The sequence below is a fragment of the Haemaphysalis longicornis genome, unplaced genomic scaffold (genome assembly GCF_048455015.1).
Source record: "Haemaphysalis longicornis isolate Haplotype H1 unplaced genomic scaffold, Haemaphysalis longicornis Haplotype H1 scaffold_2, whole genome shotgun sequence".
In the NCBI taxonomy this organism is placed as follows: Eukaryota; Metazoa; Arthropoda; class Arachnida; order Ixodida; family Ixodidae; genus Haemaphysalis; species Haemaphysalis longicornis.
This window is the reverse complement of record NW_027526295.1, coordinates 114,951,725-114,979,464: the sequence shown is the minus strand read 5'-3', so window position 1 is coordinate 114,979,464 and position 27,740 is coordinate 114,951,725. Positions and strand designations below refer to the sequence as shown.

The window sequence follows — 27,740 nt, the reverse complement described above, 5'->3', positions numbered from 1 at the left end:
CTACGAACCAATTCCCTTAGCGCGACTTGAACAAGTTCGTGTGTTTGGTACTCACAAAATAGAATGCTTGCTGCTTTAACCAACCAATATTTTTGCTCCTAATGGCAGTGCGGGCATCGTGTGACAAAAGCCCAAAGGACTGATAAAAGACAACGAGTAGAATTGCTTATCGAGGGTTTAAAAGCTCTCACTGTGACCATGTACACGGAACTGGGAGCATTTTAGGAAGAAGTCAGAGCGCTTGTCGTATTTAATATACGGGTCAGCTAGTTTCAGTTCCAGTATTTGATTGTTTAGTTGTTGCAAATTGTATTGGGGTGTACCGAGACAATGATGAGTATAGTAGCATTTCCGAACCACAAATATCAACGCAAAGTATCATGGTTGGCGCTACAAGCTTGCGCAATTGGTAGTGTCGTAATTACCTCTTTCAGCACAAGTATGTGGTTCGCTGACTTGAGAAACTGCAGCTGGTGCGTGCAGAGGATGACAATCTTGTTCTTCAGGTAGCCCCGAATGCAGCTGCAACAGAAAGCCAAGAGCATTGTGCAAGACATTCTAGGTCCGCTGGGAGGGTTCCCGATATTCGCTGAATGGATGACAATCCTGCGTGCATCAACAATTGAGGGGTGGTCTAGAAAGCCGTTTTTATAAAACATGATAATACACCTGCAATAAAGTGTGCATCTGACATCTGCCGAGCAATGCAGCAAACACGGTGCTCACCTTCGTACATAGTTTTGTGCCTTTTTGAGCACTTTATAGGATCTAGATGGTCCAATTCTCATGGAATGCGAGTTGCTATAATTCGCTGTTAAAATATGAATGCATGCTGTTGGTATATGAGCTCTGTGAATACAGGTTCACAAAAGTTCATTACTTTCAGTTGGGAGTTCATGAATAGGGGGAATTCACCCTAACTAGCACTTGGGGTTACTATGTCCTCTTCTACAGGGAAAATATATGTAAAATGACATTTCCTGCAGCAGTTTTTAAATCGTTTTACTCGAATATAGCAGCTTCTGGTGTAAACATTCTCAATGCATTCTTACAGCAAGCGTATGTTTGAAATAAATGGTGCTCCAACACTCGGTCAGGACTCTCCATAGAAAAGTATTTAGCCAAACATTTTCGTACTGCAGTTCGGCATGGCTCGTTTACAACATGAGTCTTGACCACAATGTTTCATCAGGTATACCGTAAAATGAACCCAAAAGTATGAGAGATGCAAGTTTCCAAAAAAATAGGTCAGCAATAAAGTATCTGTTCCTGTCTTTTCTAAAGCTATCTTATACGGGCATTACGTTCCAGACGAGTGAAATAAGAACAAAAAGCTGCATTTAGGGAACTCATAGCAATCCCATGAAGCTTACTCCCCTTAGAACGTGTACATTTCCACGACAATCTCACGCCCCAATAGTTCCGACATACAGGTTACTTGATGTATCACAAACACCCATCGTGACAGAGGGGTGCCTTTTAACAGGCAGGGCGTATATTTTTAGTGATGGGAGTACTGACAGAAGGCTGTATTATGTTTCCGAATTATCTAAACTTCCTTGAACCGTATTTCTCGACTGACATCCTTTTGAATGTACCGTATGAATGCAATGTTAGAGGTAGTAAAAAGCAGTTATACTCACACTTCAAACAGGTGCTTAGCCACGGCCGTGTCGACGGCACTGAGAGGATCGTCCAGGAGGTAGATGTCTGCATCATAGTAAAGGGCTCTGCGAACATAATGGTTAATGTTGATAAGGATCGGAATGGTTTGACTAATTCTAGATACGTGCAGCTTAAATTATGCAGTATGTAGGGACACGGATAGACGCCCTCTATAGTAGTCAGGCGAAGAAAAATTGCATGCTAAAGCAGGCTGCCTGATCCTAACGTAACCTGAAACGATAGTCATGTTTGGTCAGATTATTTCGGGTGCAATACGTGCGAAACTCTGGGAGCGCCTGGCAGTACATGTTCAGAACAAGTCAAGTACTTCCCTAAACTGGGCAACGTAGGCTACCGAACCTAAATTCTCGAGCTTGCTTATGTCGTTCCAGGTTATGTTTTAGCAAATTTCACCAAAGCTGTGGCTGATGTGGAAATATTGCCAGCACGGCAAGTCTACTCTGATCCTCATGGAGAACGTATGTTCAAAACGAAGAAGCCAGTCAAAATTACCCAATCGTTCGAGCTACTATGCAGATCTCACTCAACATTAAAGTAGAATTCTAGAAGAGTTTAGGCTTAGTGGTGTCAAACTGCTTCCTGCACATTTTTGAACCATTTTAGCAAGAATGGAATCTTCTCTTGTAGTTTGTAGGGGGAAATATATCAATTGCAATGTGGTTATGTTGTGACAGTAAGCCATTCTTCGGTGGCACACCACGACCAAGAATGATTATTTAACCCAGATATGTCCAGAGGCGGCCAAAGCAAAATTTTGTTAGAGTAGCGGCTAAACGATTAATAAAAGGAATATTTTTTCGCACAATAAACAACGCTTAATGAAGTTTTTCTGATGATTTTTATGCAGCAATTTTAAGAGCCTTCCGATACGTCATGTTGACTCCTTCAGTATGAGAAAACAGTAATTGGGTACCTTGCGAGGTTGACCCTAGCCTTTTGGCCTCCGGAAAGCGAGACGCCTTTATCGCCTACTAGAGTCCGGTCACCATACGGCAGCAGTGTCAAATCCTGCGTACAGAAATCAGACAGCACGTAAAAAGCATAATGAGAACTTTCAGTAACGCGGGCCGCGTGAGCAATGAGCAATGTCATGGGAACAGAAGATTCGGGTTCTCTTTGTGTTTGTGCAAACGCATGGCAGACATGCACCATGCCATTTTCTTGTGGGATTGGGCTGGAACTTTTGGCACAACGTTCATGCAAAGTATCCCGGGCATAGATATATCTGTGTAGTAACACTGGCTCCTTGAACTTTTTATCACAACTTTTATAGTGATGAACGGACGCCTTAAAAGATGTGAAGCATTCTTTACTTCCGGTAGCTAGAAGGGCGGACAGAAAAAGACGACGGTGTAATATTTTTAGCAATGGAGATGCAACGACCAAAGCAGCCATCGGCTTTGCCGTTCACTTTGCTGTACAGCTGCGCAATTCGTACTGACATATTGCTCAGTATTAGCGAGCACCACAGCACGGCTTTCAGTAAGTTTGCTAGTTGGGATGTTCTCTTGTGCTTGCAGAAAAACGGTGGTGAAATGCGGCCACTGAAATTATAATGAAATGCGGCCAGAGAAAGACCACTTTCTGTTAAACAACCCAATCCGCCTTCGTACATCGACCAAAAGCAAAGTAAGCTGTAAATCTCTTTATTGATTACTTGAACGAGAAAGTGAACCAGCCTATACGGTGTGGCCTTAGGCGGAGGTGGATTATTTGACTGCCTCACACGACAAGGGGGCGAAAATCGAATAATAATTCGTTGAGTGTTATTGGCAAAGAAGTATATTTCTCCTGAATGCATTTTTTCATTGTCCAGTGCAACCGAGCTGCGGCCCTGCATAATAGAGCGATCGCATGCAGGTCGTGCGTACCCTCTCCATGGCGGCAGCGTGAATGACTCTCTTGTAGCGCTCTGTGTCGTAGGAGCTGTCGAAGACCACGTTGTTTCGCAGGCTGCCGGTGAACATCCAGGGCTCCTGGGAGGCGTACGCGATGCGGCCCAGGGCCTTTGCGTTGCCGCTTGTCAGTCGGAGCTCGCCCAAAATGGCCATCAGAAGCGACGTCTGCGTGTACAGGCACACTTAGTGACAGTGCCAAATACCATTGTGGGAACTAGTGCGAGGGTGTGAGAAGTATAAAAAGACGAACGTTTGCTTAAGCTATCAGCTTTACGATGACAATGACCGTTTAATTTATTCATAACAATTCATAACAATCTGAACACATTCGACTTGTTCGATTTGTGTTTTGGTGCCTGTGCATAACTATAATGTCCGGTGTTGAAAGAGGAACACACATGCAGTTGGTGGATCAACACGAAGGGCGAAATGCTGCCTGACGTGGTTCGCACAGTGCAGCCGAGCTGTAGGTGGCTCTAGCATTTACTTCTTAGACCGCATACGAGATGTCAGTCCATGCTGTTCGGGAGTATTGCGTAGCCCATTTTCTTTTGGTGGCACCAACCAGGTACGTTTAAAGCTTAGGCGGGAGGGGCTATCCCTTTATGTCGCTTGCGCCGTGCCCTAGTTACAGTATGAACTATGCTACACGGTGTTCTAGTGGCCAAAGGAGGTGCTCACCTTGCCACAGCCCACAGGACCAACGACGACCAGCAGCTCACCGGGCTTTACAGTAGCTGTGATGTTCTGCAGGGTTGGTTCCGGGGACTCCTAGGAACATCACAGAAGCAGAATAATTTTGTATAAAGAGGATTCTATGTGAACCAACTGCCGAGTTTTTTAAAAGCCCTTGTTTCGCGATGAACGGACCTTCGACCATGATGCGGTGACGCTGTGAAGCTCCACACGACAGTTCTGGATTTTGGGACGCAGCTTAGAACCACTCGGGGCACCAGTCTGCTCTTGCTCTTCAAGAAGGAGGAATTTCTGCAAGCATGGGAGGGGTCAAACAAACAAAGAGAGTTTCAACTACCTGTTAAAGAGCTTTTTGTAAAGTTAAGCTGGTGACTCTTCTGCCTGAACGGGTTTTCACAGAGCGTAAATTGCCCAAAGCATCATAAACACCACTGAACGATAAATCTGAATGACTCGTCTATTTTTGCATCATCTATTTTGCTTGTTCTTTTGTTCAGCAGTTTATCAAGGTATGCGGTATTAACTCATTACTATAAGGCAGCGTTTATATCCCTTCCGTGCACACGTGCGTACTGCCTTAGTTAAGTTCCCAGCTGCAAGGTCACAATAAACATGGCAAAGTTGGGCAGAGCTTCTCTTTGTCTCGTAACGGCTTCGTGCCGTAGAGGAACTGCTTTGTTTTCAAGGGTGAAGAAGCAAAGTAAACTGTTTCTCCTTGTGCAAAATCACAATTGTTTATGATTTTTCGATGGCTGTTTTGCACATAATAATGCACGAACAAAGACAGCTTACTTTCGCGCAACGGACCCGTGTGACTGCCATAATATGTAGTAAACAAAACGGCTCCTGATATTGTAGCTTCAAAAGACGCTCTAATAGGTTGGCGGTGATAGGGCTTTGGGAACACATATTCAATGGAAACTATACTTCTGGCATAATGTACGCTGGGTAACGATAATTATCTCATCGTCTTCGCCTTCGTGGACGGTCAACCCTGCGCTTTCTCTTACATTCTTCCCTTCCAAGGCCTCGTCGACCACTGTCCTCTAGTCACAAGCTGTGTGGAACTGCAGGATTTATGAGGTGTTTTTTAGCTAACGCGATATTTTTGTTAAAACTATAGCTTCGATTTTCTCGGTGTTTATTTCTTGAGAATTTCGCGCAATCCGGGAAAATGAGCTGCACCGCATACAGGCAGCTTTTCTCTATACATTCGGCCTCCCTACGCCTTTCAACACGGTTGTATCATCAGCGAAACTTATAAACAATACGTACCTGGAGCCTTTTGACGGAGATGAGCGTCTCGGCGCCCTGTCCGACGCCGAAGGGGAAGTACAGCGTCATTGCCAAGCGGAGGCTGTTGAAGAGTGACATGCTGACGAACACGCACTCCGAGGTGAGCGTGTTGCCAAGGAGGGCGAACGTAATGAAGCAGAGGAAAAGCACGAGCTTGGATGACATGAAGAACATGCCCATGTTCACGGCGCGCAACACCGATGTCTGCTGAATCTTGCGGACTTCACGCCTGGGGGTACGGCATGTGAAAAATGGCCGTTAAATGGGCACCCGCGTATACGCTACAGCGATCAGAATAATGAATTTTGGGTATTATATTCAAGCTTTCCTCCTTCTATATCAGCAAGCGGCACGCTGAGAGGAGAAATGTGCTTAAATGAGGAAGCTACCAAACACATTTGCAACTAAAGCGAGAAAGGTGCACAACGCGAAATAACAGAAGGTAAGAAACCTAACCTATCGAGAACACAGTAAAAATTATTCTCGTAAGAAAATTTAACAGTAAATTCAAACTCAAATTGAAATTGAAAACACAAAATTCAACAGAGTAAAATTCGTCTTGTCATAAAGTTTTGTCGGAACATCTTATTAGCTTGAATGTTCTCCAAACAAGGGGAAGTCAAAAGACTCCGCAACTCGGCTACACCCAAAAAGTTCAATGTCATCTCGCTGTAACTTTTGCTTCGCTCCTGTCTCCAATAAACCACGGTCCCAATACTTTCCGGTTCGTCACTTAGTATGCACTCGCCAGTAAAAATATGGCGCAAAACACATGGTGTTTTGTGACAAGAAGCACCCGCTCCTTCCAGAGAGCATCGCTGCTCTCGTCTTTCTTGACGAAACTTGAATCTGTCAGTGTGCTCCCGAAAAACTTAAACGATCCCTTACAGTTCAGATCTGCCCCCTACATGCAGTTTTCATAGATCTGAAGAAATAACTCCAGGAAACAATGTGAGATGATGCGAACGCCCTGCAAGCTGCCAGGGACCAGTAGCAAAGAGAAAGTTTTTTCAAGCCCTCGGAGGAAATAGAGCAAATTGTGTGAGTATATATAACCTTGAAAAATACCTTTTCCTGGCCCTGCTAACTTTGCTTGTATGCGAATAGCAAAATTTTCTGGTACTTTTTCTGTGCGCCGGATAAGAAATAACCCAATAAAGCAATAACCCAATGACCCAATAAAGGTGTTTTATCTGCACCTCCCATTGTGCTTTCAATATTCGAGTCCCGAACGCCTATTTGGCCTCTGACAATACCCTCCAAAAATTTAATATGCGAAACGATGACCTTGGAATCATGTTTTTTTGTTGGTAATACAGTTGTTTATAAGGCGCCAGCCCACCACTTCAGGCAGTGGTGTCCCGCTGCAGACTGCTACGGCAGCGTTCCTGCAGACACAGTACCTGCGCATGTTATCCACAAGGTTGGCGAACGGTGTCTCCCAACTGTACATTTTGATGACCCGCATGCCAGCCACGAACTCGTTCACCAGCCTGATTCGTTCGTCCGTCAGAGCCGCCGTCTTGGCCCTAGACGCAATGGAAAGCAAAATCACACGCAGAAAAGGGCACGAGTGTTTTCGCTATGACGGGCGGCATCACAAATTTGGAAGATTAATGTATTTAGTTTGTCCATGTTATCTGCTACCAGTAGCAAAATATGAATGCAGCACTTTACGTCAACTACACCTTCCACAGGATAACTGCTGGTGTGATACGTGCACATGACAGCAAAGAAATGGCACGATGTTACGACTTCTATGCCCAGGCGGGGGGACAGGTTGAATTTAGAGTCATGAACCTTGCTGGATACCTTGAAAGCATTACAATACTACATTCTTAAGCCTAGGCTAAGGAATTGTGAAATGTTGACAAATTAAAACGGAGATAGCTTTAAAGTGTGAGGCATTTGGAAGCGGGCAGCTGCTTTTGAATAAGGCTGCCATGTGCTTTGTTTTCAGAGATATGTGCTGCATTTGGCCATTCACAGCCGAGTCTGCAGGGAATAAGGAACGTTGGCCCATTATTGTTTGGTTTTTAAGTGCTATATAGCCGATTCGTAGCAATGTAACTGAGCTCCACTAAGTTCGTGTGTGCACAAGAGCCTTACATGACGTAATGTCGCACATATAGTTAAAACATGACAAAATGTACCCCGGATATGCCGGCGCTTCCGTCGTAAGACAGCCCCAAGGTAGCACCGTATCTGCATTATTCTTGGTAGAAATCCTCTCACACCCTTATGAAGAAGCGTGAACGACACCCTTCATCCCTGGCACCTTACGCAAAATAAGAACTCCTATCGGTCTAACACGTTAAGGGGTATAATGGCCCCATACCAGCACATCACGAATAATCCTTTGGGTAAACACGTCTGGAAATGCCGATGATTAGACCATCAGCAGGGACGTACCTCAGTTTCGAGAATGCCCTCCCTAGACAGCCCTGAAAGGGTATGTAGAGAAGCACGAAGGAGATGCCCGCCAGACAGCTGATGCCGAGGTGCTGCCACAACACCCATGTCACAATGGCTGTTTGCAGCGGTCCCGCCACCAGGTACGGCACGAACAGCACCGACTGCGCCAGAGAAAACGTCTATAGTCATCCCATACTGTAAGCTATATAAATAGGGTCATTGGTTTCTTGGTAAAACCCGATTTTACCATATTTTTACACGCCGAACACGTTTTACGAGAATCGGGTTAAAACCGCGTTGTCTCCGAATACAACCCTTAATAGTAAAGATCTGCACAATCGTGTGCTGATGGTCCGGCGTTCTGATCGAGTACTTCCTGGAAACAAGTCCCACAAATAAACTTTTGAACTCAATGAGTATTGACAGGGCTCTACAGATCGCTACCCCAGGCTGGCCAACACTGTAATGACAATGTTCTGCCTGGCTTATGGAAGCTGTGATATCGAGAAAACTTTCTCCCAGCTGAGATACGTTCAACAAGCGGACAGGTCCCGAGTGGCGATCGACATGTAGCGCATGCAGATGATAATGTACGTAAACAAGGATATATAATAACTCGATGAGTAACTTTTTCTGAATAAAATGTTTCGTTTTTTAGAAGTTATCAGTGCTTTTCAGTGTCATCATTAATGATCCATTTCTAAACAAACGCCAAATTTCGGAGAGTGTTTGCTAGGAAACCCTGATATCTCCCCGATTACCAGCTTGCATCAAACACCAATTTCAACGAGTTAGAGTTAAGAAGCTTGTGATATCTGCTGATAAAATTAAGTGAGCGCATTACTTAATGCATCCGTTGATTCAACCCGAAAGAAACCGAATTTTGGAACGGTTTTACAAAAAAACTTTTATTCTCCCAGATTTCCGATTTTTACCCCCCCCCCCCCGATAGCACTCGATTTTTAAAATTTTAGCACCCGAAAACGAAAAACCCTACGTATAGAATGTGGGCACGCGAGTGTGAACGTTGGACGCTATCAACGATAAATTGTTTATACATTGTCTTCCCCGCAAATTATTATAAAACGTCATGCCCACGTTCACCGCCTCCGCTAGGGGAATGCCCATAAGCTGCTATATATTCAGTCTTCATGTGAGCAAAGTTCCCATACTCCATACGAACAAAGTTTCAATTTATCTGGTCAAGGGCCTCACCTGATCAAACCTGTTTACGTCGTTCGACAAAAGGTTAACCATCTGCCCCACGGCTGTCTTGGACAGTGCTGCCTGGCTCAAGCGCAGTGCCTGCAATGAAAAGAAAGCATTCAACCATCAGAAATCTTTAAGTGGATTCGAAACTGACTGTACCATTAAGCACGTATGGGCTATGAATGCATGAATTATGAAATTAACATGAAACTTGGTGGACCTTGCTCAATTTTTATTAATATTCTTTGATGTTTTCTTGCGGTCGGTCGACTCTGTAAAACAGCGAGTTAAAAATGGGGCCGCAGTGGAGATACGAGAGTGTGCTTTGTCGAAAACTGTCACACGCTGCCATACATATATACCTTTCGGTAGACGAGGCTGCAGCAGGCGATGCGGATCCGCATTCCCATTCGTTGCATGTTAAAGAAGTATGGGTGGTGGGTGAAAATGTGCATCCCTCCCAGGATGGAGACGCCGGCGGCCGACAGGTAGAACTCCGTCTTCCCTATAGACTCCGGAGCGGCGAAGTACCGCACCACCCAGCCGAGCATAACTGGCTGCATGACGTTCTTGAAGCACTCCTGTCAAAGGAAAGCAGCATGTAGCAGAAAATATGGTGACACACTCGAGACCTTGATGACGGTACAGAACACCATAGGCGTGTCATGGTGCAGCAAAAGAATCTTTTGAATCATATGTGTGCTAGATCACACAGATGGGACATTCAAACTATTCTAAACGCTATCAAAATATCCTTACTGCGCGAGCGGAGCATTGGAGTCTACTTCTATACAAAACATATAACGGTGTGAACAAAGGGTCAGCAGCCAAGCGATCTTATCACATAAGGGTCTCACAACCAAGCCATGTAACTCCGGACCATTTAACTTTATGAGATGTGGAAAGCTGGATGCCTCCCAGCCTCTCGACTAGATAATTTTATCTGCAGCTGATTTTATTATTTGAGTGGTGACGACTGCAGCTCTAAGCGTACGTTGGTCTGAGCAAACTGTAAAAAAAATACTCAAACATAATTTAACATGGTTGCCGATTTTCCAGTACCTATTTCTGATACAGCATGTGGATAGTTACCTCAATTTTTATTCAGTTGACAATATTGGGTCTTCCCACTGATTTATTTACTGAAGTCCTATCAACTGAGATTGTCGATAGAAAAAAATATAACTACGGACATGTTCGTACCAGACTTATTTTAAGTCTAGTCTCTACAGAAGAATGTAAAACAAATCCGCTTTTACCAAACCTTGGCCTAATATCACGTGCAAGACGAGTATATGACCTTGTAACCAACACTAGCAGTACCCCCATGCTTGACCCCGTAAATTCAAAAAAATTACCCGAGAACAGAGAATGGCTGTACATAAATGGGCAATCGGAAAATGATTCCTACTCTGGACTTCAGCCATGGCGTGCGGCTATGTGCAAATAGTGCAAGGTTATAAAAATAACGCGAGGATCTTTTTTTTTTTGTTCTTTAGCGAAGCACCAAAATTGCCACTACACTACCTTCCGAGTTTCCCTTTACGCATTATTATTGCCCGTTTCAAACACTCTTTGTCCCGTGAACGCATATAAGCATCGTCCTGGGACGTCATGGATCTACCGTCGTATACAGTGGCCCCATATGCAAAACGTCTGTTAAAAAAATTGGTGCAGCTTGCACCAGTGGGGCAAGGCTGGAGAAAAGCAGCGCTGGCAACCCCTCTTTCATCATCGAAGACCTGGCTAACGCACCTCATATTAATTTTGGCATTCACAGCCAATAGTCCTTCATAACCGGCAGGACTGTACCCTTTTGTCTGCAGGCTTTCACATCTCTCCCAAAGTGGACCACGTAAGCACGCACTAGAAGCCGCGGCAACCGGCTTCGCGAAACTTCCGTTTCTAGAGCGAACTCGGCGTCTGTGCTCCCCACTTCCGGCACGAATCTCATCGCCTTTGTCGCGTCGGCGCGTTAAACACTACAATCAAGCAATCAATCAAGTCTGTACTGCCTCGGAGGATGATATTGTCGAATGGTAAGTGCGGGTCAACGTTTGGTGCCGATCACATACCCGTAACGTGTGCAAAATATTGGGGTATTACCCGCAGAACGACCAAGCACCCGTGCCGTGTAAATTTCGGAACAGCTGCGTGAGTCATGTCAGGTGGGTAATGTGTAAGCGTATTTGTTGGAGCAAGGCAGAGTCCCTTGCTGTTAGGATAGGATCTGATGCGGGATGTACCTCGAGCCACGCTCTAGAAGGCTTGAAGTATGCCCTCGAGCAGAAGGGCGGAAGCGTATTGTCTAAGGGTAGCCGAAACGATGTAGTAGAGATGTACTATGTATTAGGGGTGTATCAGTACTTGAGATGCCACCGAACAAAACTTTTTCATATCCGTACTGCCTCAAAACGTCCCGCTTCTGTTTAGTCACCGATAGCGCTCAAGATGTATAACACTTCAGATACTATCGATAAAGAGCGTTTCGGTGGTGAAGTGCTCGAAAGCTCCCCTCTTGCCTCCGGTAGCACTCAAGGCATGGCTCCGCTAGCGTCTGTGTTTTTTTTTTTTTTTTTAGCCGCTGTATGGGTGAGCGCGAAAGTTGCTGTCTGAAAATACCTATTTTCTTGCTTTTGGTGAATCTAGGGATTTGTTGCAGTTATTACGGTGATCGGACCAAATGGTGACGACAAAGTGTCGGCAATGTCTGCCAGTGGGATTTTCGATGTCATATCATCTAGAGTTAAATCATTTTGTAACACCGAGGCAATCCTAGCCTTTCACTAGCTATAAAATTCAGCCCAAAAATGGTTAAGACACTCTCTTAAGTCCTGGTTTTACGGACGTAGCAGTGATGCCGAATTACTTGATTCCCACCAGCTACCGAAAAATCCGTCGAAAACAATACGTCGTTGTTTCTACCAAATTCTGAAAGACTTGCGTGGACCGATGATTGTCAGTGTTTTTTCAAGGAACGTATACAATAAAATGAATTGTAAACACTCTCTAACAAATTTATCAGACGGCAGTATAAAGTTTGCAGGTCGTGTTCTGTGTTCCTGGTCCCAGAAGAGCAGTCTCCCTATCGCCATCAGCATCATCAATTTGCTGCCGTCCGCCATCATGACAATCTTGACAGTGCGAGGGGCAAACTTTGTAAGGTTTTGATAGTGTATGACATATCTATACCGTACGCGAACGAAGAAAAAGTGTATTTTCGCAATCAATTTAAAAAATACAATATTTGGGATACCCAGATGGCATAGAACGACATTGCTAACCACATTGACCTAACTGCAGTGGTACATAAGTGGCTGCGCAAGGGCCATTGTGTTGTTTTTTATGCATACGAATAACACAGGACGCTCAAACGGTACAAACGTCAAGTCACCGCCCACCCCATCTTTCACCAAGTCAAGCAATCAGTGGCAGGGTGCCCCGCCTGCGTAGCGCGAACATAACGTCTTGGGTCGAGTGAGCCACGGGGAGCCTGGAGCCGCGGCGCACGGGTGTTTTGGACGTGTGTGTCTTTCACGGCCACCGCAACCAGTAACGGTGCGACGAACGATGTGATCGCGGATGTGGTGACATGTCTGTGTGCGTGTGTGACGCCACGTAGGCCGCATGATGCTGTGAGCCTTAGTCCTCATTCCGGTATGATGGGAAATGGGGCGATTTCGTCCTTGTGGAGCCTATTTTGTCGCTTACTTTTTAAACAGCGGATGAGTTGACCGAATCGCTGATGCCTGGTGTGTCCGCAGTTAAAAATGCCAAGAAAATTTTGAGCGCTCGTGCACGCGTGCCTCGAGTGCACGTTCGTCAAGCCAAGCATACCCACTTAGTGAGATTGGCCAACATTTACCCTACAAAAAAAGAAAAAAAGAACTCCAGAGTTCGCAGAATCGTGGCAACATTTTCTCGCCACGAGAAATACACGTCATAGCGTGCGCCCCTCGTTCGTTCGTCCTCGCGTCGTCTTGCGCATGCGCTCTGTATCGCAGCAAAGCACCGACTTGAATGTCGAAGCTGCTGTAGGTGATCATTCACTCCCCATGGCCCGGCTACGGATACCTCGCATGGCCGAGGAAGAGGCCGCTGTGCTTCGAGATGCTCAGCGTGCAAAGCACCTGCTAGAGACGGTAAGTAGCGCCTGCAGAGGGGCGTACGAAAACGTCGACCAAAACGACGAGCTCACTCTGGCTTCGCTCAACATAAAATCATTGAAATCCCATTTACCAACGTCAACAACGACACCCAAACTATAGTAAAACTCAACTTTGTGTCCTTCAGTAATCACCTACAACAGCTTCACCATTCAAGTCTTGCGCGTGAGTGCGAGCTTCCCAGAGTTTTTTTTTTCTACCGCGCATTACGAATTCACCATGAGAGGATGCGGCTCACTAAAATGTAGGAATGAATGAGTAAAACTACACTATTTAGCAGAAATAGGAGTTCCGAATATTCACTCTAGTGAAGTTTTGAGTCACAGCGGGAAGGCTAAAAGACCGTGAAATTAGAAAAACGCACGGCAGAAACAATTGTCTGCGAAATTGACGTTTTGGTTCCTCCAAAAGAGGCCTGTTTACAACGCAAGAAAAACAGAGGGTGAAGGTTTATTCTTGAGCATGCATTCCTGGAATGAATGGATGCCGTTATGTCAATTCACGGTGTAATCGAAAATTCAGATGGCTAATTGCTACTTAAAGATTGATCTAGATGTAATTTCAGCATTTTTGTTTACTCGGGCCAAAGGTTCAGCCCGAAAATGAAAGTTACTGCTTATAATTAACCATAAGAAGTTAATATCATTGGTATTGTATGTATGAGCATCCCATTAGCGATTTGCCTCTGTTCGAAGCTGGGCCACTGGTGGTGTTCACGAGGTATTTTAATAAAAAAAAAAAAAAAAACTCCCAATGTGCCAGCTCCTCCTACGTTGTTGTTTCACGAATACGAATATCGTTTTGTATTCCCACGAGTGTTTTCAGTTCACAAACGCATCTTCGACAGTAAACCATCCCTGCGCCTCGGGGTGTCATTGCAGAAGTTTCGGTTGCGAACTGCCCATTTCCGTACGCGCTGCATCTCAACTCTGGGCACCAGGAAAAGGCGGGCTTTGTAGGTTCTCACCTCGACCAGTATGAGTAGGGCCACCATGACGTAGGTGAAGCCGAATGCCCTGAAGATGGCGTTGAGCAGGTTGGGCTGCTTGCCCTGCTTCAACTTCCGGATCTCCTTGTCCCATTCCCTGCGCGTGTGTGGGCCCGGGCATGAAAAAGAGACCACCTTGACAATTCTGTTAAAAGGACCCTGCAACACTGTCGATAAGCGCTTTCACTCTTTCCTTCGCGTCTCGAACCCCTGCGAAATCTATAGTTAACGCCAGCATGGAGCGGCACCGCGTGATTTGCTCGTCGCACCAATGCACCTTCCATTTCTGCTTTGTTTTTGTGGCTTTTTTTTTCAAAGTTGCTATCGAAAATCGTTCATTGCTGCAACTGAAGGAAATCTGGCCAACAGCCGCTACATGGCCTTAGTGCCGTAATTCGAGCTGTCGAAGAACGTAAAGACCGGAAAAGAGGGAAAAAAGTCTTTTGATCGAGTTTCCAAGTTATCTGATGGGCATAGAGCAGTAATTTTTGGCTGAGGTACTTTCACATCCCCTAATCTAAGTACTGGGTGTGTCGTGTGACTGTGTTCTGCAAGCATTTAATCTTTGAAAACAAGTTGAAAAGGTGTTGTAGGGTCCCTTCAATTCACTCACTCAGAGACACCACATGGTCATTTCAGCAAATACAAGGGCTCGTGATCTCGAACTCCGCTTTTTCCCCGCATACGCGACACTCCGAGACACTTCACGGGTACTTCAGATGAAGTATATCTTACGGAATATTTAAATCACTGCCAACAATGAATCAGGTCGAATTCTTGCGGAAACACCAGCGCTGGCTTTGGTAAAAAAAAATTTCGCAGAAAGACCACGTGAGGGTTAGGTAAAGGCGTTCGCTGTAAATAGTAACAGCTACGACTTAATGTACCAATATTTACTACATGGTGCTATACTTCAAACGATCCCGTGTTTACGTTCCCGTGAAATGGAGAGCTAATAAGTGCAATGCGCGTTCGGCGTTGTCATCGCCGTTATTTGGTGTGTCCACTCACGCTTGTAGCCTGTCAGTCTTCCTTTCAGAGCGCTCCAACTTCGGACAGGCGTAGAGGTCCTCAACTTGCAGGGTGCGACGGTAGCCCTTGCGGAACAGTGGCGTCACCCAGCTGCATGAGAAGACAAAGGAAACAATAGAGTTACGTGATCTTCTGGCACAAATGGCGCGAACGCATAATATATATTGACAGCTTACTAGTGTTTATGGCGCCATTCATTACGAAGAAACGGGCAATGACAATGCCCATCGAAAAGATCGACGGCATCGTATTGTATTCACCACTCGTTTACGACCGGCGTTATCGCAGCTGCGGGATGGCGCGTCGGTGTCTGTTATGAGAGGGTACGTAGCAGTACGACTTCCTCATTACTAGCGTGGGAACGGGTACTCCCTTCGTTAAGAAGGGGTAAAGAAAAGCAGTTGTGTAACTTGATGCACCTGCTCTGTTCACAAACAAATTTTATTTGAAGTGGTCACTTTTGTTGGCGGTAAATATGTGTGCTGACAGTGACTTTTGCCCTGTTACAGGAAGAGGAGGGTACGAGAAAGGGGGGGGGGGGGTGTTAAAATTTTCGCGCCGAAGTTACATCTGAGCTACAAAGCACGCCCTAGTGTAGGTCTCCGAATTAATTTCACCGACTAGGGATTTTAAACGGTCACAGGTAGAGCGTGACCAGTCCTCTTGCCTTCAAGAGCTACAGGCACTCACGAAAACATTCTTCATATCGTTCACATTCTATACAAAGTGCTCCTAGGGGTAACGTAACGTCAAAACGTTCAGGTTTGACTCGATCAGTGACCTCTCGATTGCAATAGGGTATAGTTATGATTTAGAGCCGATTCATGGAAACGCGATAACATGCGCCACACTTCCGCGTTTGCACATGTGCAGCCGACGGTTCTATCTTGTACGGCGAGGATTGTAGTGCTCCGTGCTCCAGTTATAGAGAAAGGAAACTTTTAAAGAGAAGATTATCGGGCAGATCTGGACTCAGCAAATAAGCGAAAGGCACGTGAACGCCATGTTTCCGAACAACGTACAGTTGGCGTGAGTTGTACGAGCAATTTAGACAATGATGTACTGTCTACGCTTTGTTGCAAATGGGGCTATAATTTTACATATGTGACTAATTGAGTATTGGTGATAATTCTTGTTTGCGGCTCTTTTGTGTCATGCAAAGGTACGTCGTCCCAATCCGTTAGCAGCACAGCTCACGTGTATTTTCCCTACGCATAGCAGTAACTCGTGCGAACACAACTTCTTGTATCCAAGGAAACCCCTATATATATAGTGCTCTCTTCTATGCATCTTTTTTTTTTGTTTTAAAAACGAGAGATGAGGCGTTGCTTAAGTGTCTGGCCGAATAATCGCATGTACCTTTTCTACTTCAAACGCTGGGAACGCACGGTAGTATGAAATAAGAAAGTAAAGCACAGCGGGTTTGGCGTGTTTCGAATAACCGTGTAAGAAACGTGCCAGGGACCGTTTTTACAAAGCGTGGGCGCAATTTAGGTATGTTGTACTGTTAGCTAGAAGACGTAAGCGATACGCGCACGTGGTGTCGTTCGCGAAGGCAGCTAGATATTTTTCTCTTACGATACCTATACGGCGTGTTAATGATGAAAGATAATGGTTGGTTTTTTATTGGCACAAGGGCAACTAGGGCAAAGAGCGCCAAATAAAAGTTATGTAATGGCAGTCGTGTAGACACAGATATAAAAATCTATCGCAAAAACTAGAAGTGAAATGAACCACAAGATCATGCAGATGGCTGGTGCAAAGGGCTAGGTTCGAAACTTTGCGGGATAAGAAATGAGATAAAAAAAACTACCACCTCCCTTTCCGGGAACCCCTGTGTAGATGCGACGCATAGGGGGTTCACGTTGCAGCGTTGGACAGCGGAGGAACGGCGCTGGAACGATGGAGCGGAGCGGCGCAGGCACCGCGTTTTATAGCGCGCATAAATGTGAGGGGACGCGCCGGCGCCAGTGCGTCTGCCGCGGCTATGACGCAACACAATTAAACACAATCCACTTTAATCCAATCCAATCCAAATCCAATCCAATCCAAGCCAAGCCAAGTCAAGCCAAGCCAAGCCAATCCAATCCAAGCCAATCCAATCGAATCCAATCCAATGCCCCTCGCGAGAGAGTTCGCTATCGGAGAGGAGAGGGGGTGAGCGGCGGAGAGCGAAGCTGGCGCGGCGAGAAGAATGGGGGAGGGCGGACGCCGACAACAACGACGCCGACAACAACGACGCCGACGCCGGATGGAGGGACAAGGCGGGTGAATGAGATGCGTGGCATCTAAAATTTAACTTCTAACAGGCCTTCAAAAACTCGCTTGATAGGAACCATGCCGTCATCACGTAGAAAGAACGATGCCGGGTGGAGTGAAACAAGCAGTCCGTAAAGTTGTGGCAAGTACTTACGTCGCGTTCTGTCGAGTGGTTTGAGAATGTCGAGTGAAGGAGAATGTGGATTACGAATAGGCCCTCTCCACACCTGCTACACAGAGGACTTGACAATCCCGTGAGCAGGTGCTAGTGTGTTGCATGTGTGTGGCCTATCCGTAACCTGACTGTAGTGAATACTGTGTGTCTGTTGGGTGTGTCAGTGAAATATCGCCTCAAGCATGGCTTTATTACGGAACCAAGCTTGCAACGATGCCCGTTAATTCGAACTTCAATCATTCGAATTTCTTAACAATTTGACTTGTACGATTTGGTACGGCCAAGCTCCCATATAAGCGTATGTATAAAAAAGCCCGTTAATTCAAGCATCAGTGAGCTCCGACACGGATAATTGGAACAACGTTCCCCCACGCCTGTGGCATGACGCTTCGTCGCCTCCGGAACGTGCGGGAAAATGGAGAGACACGACAAAATTGGGTAAAACCAATTAAAAGCCGCATGGCCGAGGCTTTACAAGGCGTCTTTGCTCGCTACATCGGTGAAAACGCGAATACAGTGCTTTGTGATGCGCTGGCAGATGAGCATATTTCTTAAGGCTGAGACACAAAAACTGTCGCTGCCAGACGACAAAGAGGAGGAGGACGCAGCACCAGTGCGGCCGTGCGCTCGAATGGGTCGGAAGCAATACCACTCGTCTCCTGTTTAGTTTTAAAAAGGGCGACGCGAAGGCCTTCCATCGCCTATTTGGAGCAAAAGGTGATTGCTGTCGCCTTATCACCCACACCTCTTTACTACCCGTACCTGTCCAGCCTGCGGTGCACTCGACACTCACAACCATTCCCCCTGTAAACTTCCCGCAGACCTATATCCCCCCCCCCCTCCTTCCCTCCTCTCCCCTCTGAAAGCAGACGCTGCGGGACCCGGGAGAGTCAGACCACCTCCCGGGCCTTGGCGGTCGCGGCGACTCTCTGGGGCTCCTGCACTTCCAATACCTGAATATGAAGGACTCGCGTCGCTCTCTCTCTCTCTCTCTCTCTCTCTCTCTCTCTCTCTCTCTCTCTAGAGCAAAATGCAGGCAAAAACTACGCTTTTTCAAGGGATACATTATTGGCATGCCGTACTGCTTCCTTATCTTCGTGAACTGTTCTTACTATTCACTTTAATTAGTTCGAAGTTTCACTTAATAGAATTCAGACGGCGTCTACTTATGGTTCAAATGAACGAGCTTTTACTATAGTTTGTTGTCTTTGTATGCATGCTCGTCTTTGTATGTGAGCTTTGTATGCTTGAGCGCATACAAGCACATACAAGCCCATACTAGCGCATACACGCATTACTGGGCTCAGTTAGCAAAAAAAGGTGGCGCGTGAAGTATAGCCGGAATATGTCGTCGTAATTCCCATTGGCTTGAATATGTGTTATCAGAATTCCCTGGGCTGCGCGTACCCCGTAACCTTCCATGATAGTCTCATTGTCTGCTTCGAATGCCCAGCAACACACCCACTCAAGTGGACTGGTCAGTGACCATAGCAACATCAGAAGCTTACGCCCATTTCAACAATTCCCACGTGGCTTCCATCTGCGGTATGTGGCGGCCTGGCGTCCACATGGTGTATGTGATGGCCCTACGTTTATCCTAAAGCTACACGCTGAGAATTAACGTTATGAACGGGAAAACGACGATACTTGCCCGGTTTAAGTGGAACGACAGAAAAGTGATACCATCGGGGGGCGCGGCCAGGCCAATATGATTCGCGTAGGTTTCTCCGGTTTCACACCGATAAGCAATGCGGATATCGAAGAAACGCTTTCCTGATATTGTTCTACTAGAGGGTCCGGTCCGCCAAAAAGCGTATCGCGTTTCGAAATTATTATATGGAAACTGTTTTGAGATAAAACTTGTATGCGCAAACAGAGCGTCGATTCACAAAGCATTTCGTACCCAAAAAAATGAAGATATAGTTTCTTATTTCAATTTTTCACTTTTTGCGGGCAACGCACTGCGCAGTGCGCCTGCCAACCAAGAGATTACGCGCGAGATATCGTGTATACGATATCTCGCGCGCGAAGTGTCTGACAAATGTTGGTCCACATAACCGCAGGCCGTCGGCTAACCCTGAGTTCAGCTCACGCTCCTTTGATTTAGCATTTAAGCTGTTAAAGCGAACATTTTATGCTAACTCTCCGGTAGCGTAACTCTTTAAATACAAACGTTAACCTCAGGAACTTTGATTGCATTATTTAAGGCCGGAGTACGAACAACACATTCCACAATAGGTTCTAAGCCTACAGAAAGAGCATTTGTTTGTTAGTTACACCTTTTAAAGCAAAGCTTTCTAGCTCTACCAGCCAACGGTTCTTTCGTGGAGCGCGAGGAAACAAACTCAACTCCCAACGCGTCGGAGGCGGCGGCGGAGGAGACAGGAGGGCGGAAGGTTTCACTCACGGAGCACACTCTAGATGGCGCGGCGCATTTACCCAGCATTCATCTGCGCGGAAGTGCCTGCTCGCAGGCGGTGGCGTCGGCGGGACGACTTTGTCATCTGCTTTAGCGACGGTTCTTTTGGGCCTGTTTTGGAGCAGCTTCGCGTCCATTGCGCACCGCCTTCGCACGGCTTGATTAACTTGTTCGAAAGCACCTCCAGGGTAACCTTCACCCGACGTAATTAAGTGGTCTTACGGCAAACATACGTTAAGGATTGGTTTGGAGGGGGATGGGGATCAAAATGTACAAACCACATACAGACATCTGGCCACTCGGAAACGCTAACTTATGCACACTGCTTGCCACGAATGGGACTTCGTTCTAGATGCGACGCTGAGAGCATCTCTTGTCGGCGGCCCTGTCCTTCCTGCGTGCGTCCGTCGTTGTTGTCCGCACCGCTGCGCCCCTCCTCCTCTCGCCGTGATAGCGCGCCCTCTCCCCCAACATCTGTGGCGCGCGCAGTGCGGCGCGCTCTCTCACTCCGCCGGTGGGCGGCGCTGCACGCGGCGCAAGCGCGCTGTGCGCATGTGCAGCGCCCTTTCTCTCCGCGGTCTCCTCTCCTTCGGGCGCGCTGCGCATAAAGCGGAGCGCCGCGCTCCGGCCGGTCTCTCAGTCGACGGTCGTCCGCGCTACGCTTGCTCTCTCTCTCTCTCTCTCTCTCGCATTACCCGACGATTGCTCACGCAATTCGAGTAATTAACCAACGGAAACGCACAATGAAACCCCCTTCAGCGTCGCATCACACCAGGATTCCCGCGAGGGGAGGTGGGCGTAATTTTTTTAAATTGGTGAATACCGATTCGGTTGTGTTTTAAAAAGTACTACAAACGGCGAAAGTAGCAACTGGGTCTGATACATAGCGATTATCAAAGCTCCTTCAGCTTTTTCGCAATACTCAAACTTACTGAACTAGCTAGTTTAAATCCGTATAAATGGAAATCATTAAGCTCTCATGCCGAATTGTTTTGGTGTCTGCGCTTGTATCGCGCGGAGTGTAGTGCCGAGCTAGCACATCAGGATGGCTAGGTTCCGCTGTCTCACCCTTCGAAGGACGCTCCCCTCCGTTTTATTTCTCCCTATTCACGGCCGGGCTACAGCGCCAGCGTACCCCGCACTAGCCCGGCCATGGCCGACGCGGCTGCTGAGTTCGGAACGCTGCCCCCGCGAATTCAAGGTAACGGCTGGCAGAATCTCTGGTTTCACTATTTGCAAAGACATGTGTGTGTATTCAAGTGACGTCACATGGGCAATGGGTGTGGGTGTCGTTTGAAGCTTTGCTTTCTAGCCACCTCTACAGCATGGATTGGAGCCAAGTTTTTACGTTGTGAAACAACTATTTCAACAGTAGTAAATAGTTTCTTAAGTTTTCCAGCAAGGTTAATGGGAAAATAGCATATTTAACGGAAATATTCCGTCACAATAGTTTTAAAATACTATTTTCAGCCAATTTATGAGAAACTATCACCCATTGCGACAATGCAACACAGCCGCAATAAATCAGATAAGACATTTTTCATTGCACCAGCGATTTCAAATAAGGTCGGCCAGACAGGAAAGTGCGTTAACAATTGCCCCTTATAACCCCCCTCCCCTTTTGCTTCCCCGCGCTACAAGCCATCGTCCGCCCGGAAATGTGGTTTCGAACTCAACATTAAGCAGAACGTCGCCTTCAATAAGACAAAACCAAGGGTCGCACCTAAGCCCGACCTTGGATGAAACAGTTCTTAAAAGAACCTAAACTTGTTGCAGCTTCCCAAAATATAGATTTCAGCAACTCTTATTTGAACCAGGTCGTCGAACCAGAACCGAGCCGAACCGAAAACCGGAACCCAACCGGTATTTTTTCCGTAATGGAACCCGAACCCGAACCGGAAATGAACCTGAAAAATAAATAACGGTTACCGGTTCGCGACAAATGGGTTGGATCATCCGTTCTTGATAATGCGCAGGCAATGCCATTCGGGCTTTTCTCCTTCACACAAGATCAACTTCGAAACCTTTCTTGAACTTTTATCCCTACAGAGCAGCCACTACACTATCAACGCTCTATACGTCGCAACATGGGGAAAGGTATGCAAACCAATGTTGCAATGGTATGTTGCAACTGGGCGCGCATGCAGAGAGCAAGGCTGAGTGAAAGAAATGACAACTTTCAGGCATTCTGCAGGCGATATGAAACAGCGACTTCGCCCTTCCTTCACTCTTAGGCAAAAAGGACTAACAGTTCGTCTTTTGGGGGACTAACTGCCTCTGCCACAATCATTAGTCCCTTTGGGGACTAACTGCGAGGGGACGAACGGTTAGACCCCCACCCCGAATGGTCTGTTCCGATACTCCCCAGAGACGAACTGCTGAGAGTGCAGAAAAAAAGAAAAAAGCTCCGGCACCGGCAGGGAAAACCCCGACGACCGGATATATACACAAGGAACCCGACACGCTATCTGCTGGGCCACGCCGCCGGGTAGTAGCTGCGGTAGATAATATTCAACTGTACAGCGTGTAGTTCTGTGCATAACGCAACAGATCCATTGCAAGTGGTGCCCGAATTTCTATCCGTACAAGCGAACGTGACCGCGTTTTGCGCCTTGCGCTTAGCGCTTTGCTAGGTTTAGGGGCCATTAGTCAGTTCGATTTGAAGTAGGGCCTCTATAGTTTTTTCTCGTAAATAACAATCAACTCGTCGTCGCCTAGTTGACATAGGTAGCTGGGCGATCGGACGACTCATGTGTTTTCGCACAAATTAGCGCAAGCTAAGTGTTTTCTTAGTGTTCGATACATATGTTAAGTACTCTAGGTATCGTGTGTGAAATCGGTCGCCTGTGTGATTGTCAGAATAGGGAAACGGACCATATTTTCCTGCATCGGCGAAACCAAATTCGGTGTTCCTTAGCCTGAATTCTTCAAGTTCGCGTCGCTAGACGATTGCGACTGGGAAATGCAACCGGGTTTTACAGCAGTTGCAGCATTGTCATGGCTTTGGTGCACAAGGCAATTATGTACAGAGTGCAAAAGATTACTTCGAGACGCTTACTTGTAGCGAGCATTTTTATTTTGCATTTGTCATCAGCACCATGCGACGGTAAAGTCGCATTCAGGCTGCCAGATTGCCCCGCAGCTCAACAGCGAAGGCACACACTCTAAGCGTGCCTTCCTATTGCATTGGATAATTTACTTTTAAAAAGGTCGCACACCTGAAAAGTGTAAATACTTAAAAAAACATGATTTCAGTGGCTATTGCACTGACAAAATTGCGTGTTCGATTACCGTTCCCGGCGGTAATTTTAACAGCAGAGCTGTTGAAGAATTTAGTTCCGCCATATAGCGGTACCAGAAGAAAAAAAAATTCCCCCGCATTTCCCCGAGGGGGAGAATGTGAAAGTGCGAATGCACGGTTGTCGGCCCGCTTGCGGCGCTTGCGCTCGGCCCCCGCAGGCCACCGCCTCGCCGCCTTCTCTTCCATCTCTTCCGTCGGGTTTGTAGTATCACGTGTACACCACGCAGTTATCAAACCGCTATAACGCCGCTGAGTCGCCAACGCACGCCGCTGACGACGTAGTTTGAATGCGTTAAAGATATAAGGCGCGTCACTAACACTGATATCAGCGTCGCCTCCGTGGCTTGGTCGGTAGAGCGTCGCGCTGCGGCCGCGAAGTCCTCGGATCGAAACCTGGCGCCGGATGCTGTTTCTTTTTTAAATATAGAGGAGCACTGCGGACGCCGCCGCCGCCGCTGCCGCCGCCGGCGGTGGATGGTGTGGGGTCGCTTAAAACCGATCGCATGTGAGCGTGCGCCTCGCAAGGAGCGCCGGGCGTCAGCCACCTCGAACTTCAAGAACACTCTACCCAGCGTTTCTGGCGTAATTTCTCGCTTGCTCGTCTAGTCGCCAGTTCCCGTGCGTTCGTGCCTGGAGTGGGGAGCACAGACGCAGAGTTTGCGCTACAGACGCCGAGTTCGCGAAGCCGGTTGCCGGGGGTTCTAGTGCGTGCTAACGCGGTCCTCTTTGGGAGAGATGTGAAAGGCTGTGTAGAAAACGATCCGGGCCTGCCAGTCATGCTGGAAAACTTTCAGCGGGAAGGTGCGATAGCTGGGTCTCCGACGAAGGGAGAGGGGCCGCCAGCCCTGCTGTTCCTCCGGCCTTTCACCACTAGTGCACGCTGCACCAATTTTTTAGGGGCGAAGCACCTTAGGGGCTCGGGATTTCGGCGTCGCCTGTCGTCGTCGTCTCACGTCGTCACGGTAAATCAAGTTGCCAAACGATTGTCAAAAACCAAGTGTATAAGGGACAAAACCGCTTGAAAATAAACTAACATAATTCAAAATAATTTAAAATGCAGGAATGATCAGGATTCAGTGTCATTAATAACAGAAATTAGTTAAACTCCGTCTCGAAATTGGTTTCAAATGCCAGGTTTTCTCGTGTAAACCGTACTTCTTAGCATGCTGCGGCATGTGGCACGACGACAAGCGACCGCCAGTCTGTCTAATTTAATGGTTTAAATCAGGTTCAACGCAAGAGAGGGCGCAGCCGCGTCAGCAAGCACGAGATTGCTCCTCCCACCGGCGCTTCTCGGGCGTACAATCAGCGCGCGCCACGTGGCAAGAGATAGATTTGCCATCTTTAAATACCCTTAAACACTGCATGCTTCGCCCCGCCACACTTATCACGTTAGTAGAGACGGCGGGGATTTTTTCCTTAGATAGACGAAAAACGAAAGCTCCTACGTGTCGATATTTGGACGTTCGTTAAACCTTCCCAGGTGGTCGAAATTTTTCTACTGATCCAAAATATACATCAAACGCAATAGCATAAATTCCGGGGCAGTATTCTTTACAAATGTGTTTCCGCCGAAAAAGAAAAAAGAAGGGCCTATCGCTTGGTTTATAATTATTCTGCGCAAGATTTATTCATGAATCGTTTGTGCTCTTTCTGCTGCCTTTAGCCATTGAATAGGCACATGACCAAGAGGTAGATTTTTTCAACGTGGATTAAAATAAAGAAAACGGGGCCTCTTGCTAATACACGATTTTTATAGTGCAAAATAGCCGGGGAAAATAGTGGGTCCCGATGTAAAATTCAGGAGTTTTCCAGACTACGCTTTTGCTAAATTATGTAAACGTCCCTTCCACTCGCCCAACTTTCACATCTAGACTTGTCCCCACTGCTTGTAATACCTGATATCGTCGTTAGTTTCTCAGGATGCGTAGAGCGGAAAGTTTGTACCCGACATTGGTCGCCTCACGTAAAGTTTCGAAGTCCGTTACAAACCGCAATAATATGTCACCGCAATACAGCTACAAGGTCATACTTAGTGCTTTGTAGCGGCAGAACTACACAAACAATGCGACATGTTTTGAAGGAATGTGATAAAGTACAAACTTGGCTTCGACGCGTGAAAGCTGGAAAAACATCCGCCAAAACCTTCTCTGTGTTGGTTTTCAAATTAGAGCAAAACGTCGGACTTATCAGCGGTTCAATGCATTTTTCGAATTAAACGATGTCTGCTACATCAACTAAAATTGGTACAAAGAAGGGAAAATGGTGTAACACAACTTAGCAAATCGAACTCCCTGGCTTGCTTAGATAAATAAAAACAGGACCCAACACTTCGGAAAATTTTAGAAATGTCTCATGTTTGTACTTTTTCATTGGAAAGGATTTCTTATGGCTACCACAAATAATACGTTTACGCATTTAAAAGCAGGCAAAGTATAGGCACAGAACAAAATCTGTGGCGACGCCTGCAATAGCTTGTGTTTTAGAGGGTTAATAGTTTTTTCAATTTTTGAAGCTTTTGCTCCTCTGTTTAACTTCAGATATTTTCTGTGCACAGGTAGCTATATAAAAATCTTTTGTCAAAATTAGAAATGTCGTCCGGACACACCTGCCTATCTCTCGTGAAAACACCCCAAACTAGTCCCTCGGATGACATATGGGCTAGGGCGAAAAAGTGGCTAGAAAATCGTCACTACAAAGTCTGTTTTCGCTAGTATCTCATTCAATAGTTGTGTTTAAAAGTTGTCTTTAAAATTGCGTCCCCGTTATTGCTAAAAATTGGTATCTTGAATTTTCGTTTGCATTTTGTTTCTACGTATGGTCAACTTAAACTACTAAACGTTTTCTGTCATTTTGCTGATAATTCAACTCGTCGAATCAATACGCGAACCGGTTCAAATCTTCCGAACCGGTTCGCGAACACGTGCAGTAAATAGTTTAGTCGAACCAGAACTGAACTGGAACAAAATAAATTCACTCGAACCCGAACCATCACCGAACCTGTATCTGTTTCGGTTCGACACACTGATTTGAACAGGTGCTAATCGAGCATATGAAAAGTATGCCTTGTTTATCGCAATTCAGGATGCCCTGAGAAATCTAGGAGCTATCTTTCCAGATGCATGGCCTTTTCTTATCTCATACCGTTTCTACAAATAATTCAAATAAGGTCACCGGGGTCTATTGCTAACGCTTCACACCCCCCAAGGTGTAGCGGGGCGCTTTCACAGGGGTTATTAGGGCAAAACAGCATGGGGAAAGTAGTAGGTTGAGATATAAAATGGGGGAGGTTCTAACTCTATGTCGCTAATTTTGGTTAATATGAGGCATCGAGGAGATAATTCGAAGAATTAGGCTGTAAGTTAGCGAGAAGGGTGTCTTTGACCAAATATCCTGCTCAGCATCCGGGTGAACGGTTTCATACCCTCAACTGCACTATGCGTGCCATTTCTCCCGTGAATATCCCATCTCCAGATCCTCTAAATTTATGTACATGTCATGGCCTGCTGAAAGCTCGAGAGTAAATAAGGTTACGAGGGAAGACCTAAACAGAAGAGGATGTGCTAGGTCCGCAACTCAAAGGTTGTTGCCACCTAAAAAAAGACGATGTCAGATAGGAGGACGTCATACGTGAACAATACCACGTCTTATCCAAGACCAAACACCCTTACGACGTTTTTATCAAAACCAGAGTGCAGGTTGCCATCGCCTGCTTAGGGGTGCTGTGAACTAGGCATAAACCTTAGACAGTTCCCGGTAGGACAATGAAGCGGTTTTTGTTTTTGCTTATAACCTCGGGAGGGATGCTTCTCAGGTATGGTACGGGAATATAGCTTGTGTACATAAACGCTTATCTCAATGATGGGTGCATTTGAGATAAAAAATTGCAGTAAAACAACCAAACAGCCTCAAACACTCCCGTTTGTATGCTTACCTGCGCCGTGTGACCCGGACAAAACATTTGGGGTTGCTTGTGGCGTCACATGTTATCTCTGCGAAGCATTCGTTTTACGCGCGCAGTACTCTTTGTCTACTACGCCGCAGCCAGAGTTGCGCGGAGCAGACAGCCACACCCGGGCTCTAAGGGAATTCTCCTTCCCCTTTACGACGCTCTTTTTATCTCCGTCCACCCTCAGATGACAACGGTTAGGCCGTAGTTTAGCACCCGCTGCTACGTCAACCTGATAACGGCAGCGAGAA

General features: G+C 46.5%; 1 protein-coding gene across 1 annotated transcript in view; it reads right to left on the bottom strand.

Annotated features, from left to right (window-relative positions):
* Positions 1 to 27,740, bottom strand: part of LOC144169129 (ATP-binding cassette subfamily C member 4-like) — a 104,499-nt gene that overhangs the window by 39,278 nt on the left and 37,481 nt on the right. The window contains exons 2-14 of the mRNA XM_077698159.1: positions 15,366 to 15,476; positions 14,334 to 14,451; positions 9,563 to 9,781; positions 9,207 to 9,296; positions 7,989 to 8,152; positions 6,980 to 7,105; positions 5,556 to 5,805; positions 4,455 to 4,571; positions 4,266 to 4,355; positions 3,558 to 3,749; positions 2,600 to 2,694; positions 1,644 to 1,730; positions 426 to 522 (exon numbers count right to left, since the gene is read on the bottom strand). Coding sequence (XP_077554285.1) covers positions 426 to 522; positions 1,644 to 1,730; positions 2,600 to 2,694; positions 3,558 to 3,749; positions 4,266 to 4,355; positions 4,455 to 4,571; positions 5,556 to 5,805; positions 6,980 to 7,105; positions 7,989 to 8,152; positions 9,207 to 9,296; positions 9,563 to 9,781; positions 14,334 to 14,451; positions 15,366 to 15,476 — 1,756 coding nt within the window. The remainder of the gene's footprint in view (positions 1 to 425; positions 523 to 1,643; positions 1,731 to 2,599; positions 2,695 to 3,557; positions 3,750 to 4,265; positions 4,356 to 4,454; positions 4,572 to 5,555; positions 5,806 to 6,979; positions 7,106 to 7,988; positions 8,153 to 9,206; positions 9,297 to 9,562; positions 9,782 to 14,333; positions 14,452 to 15,365; positions 15,477 to 27,740) is intronic.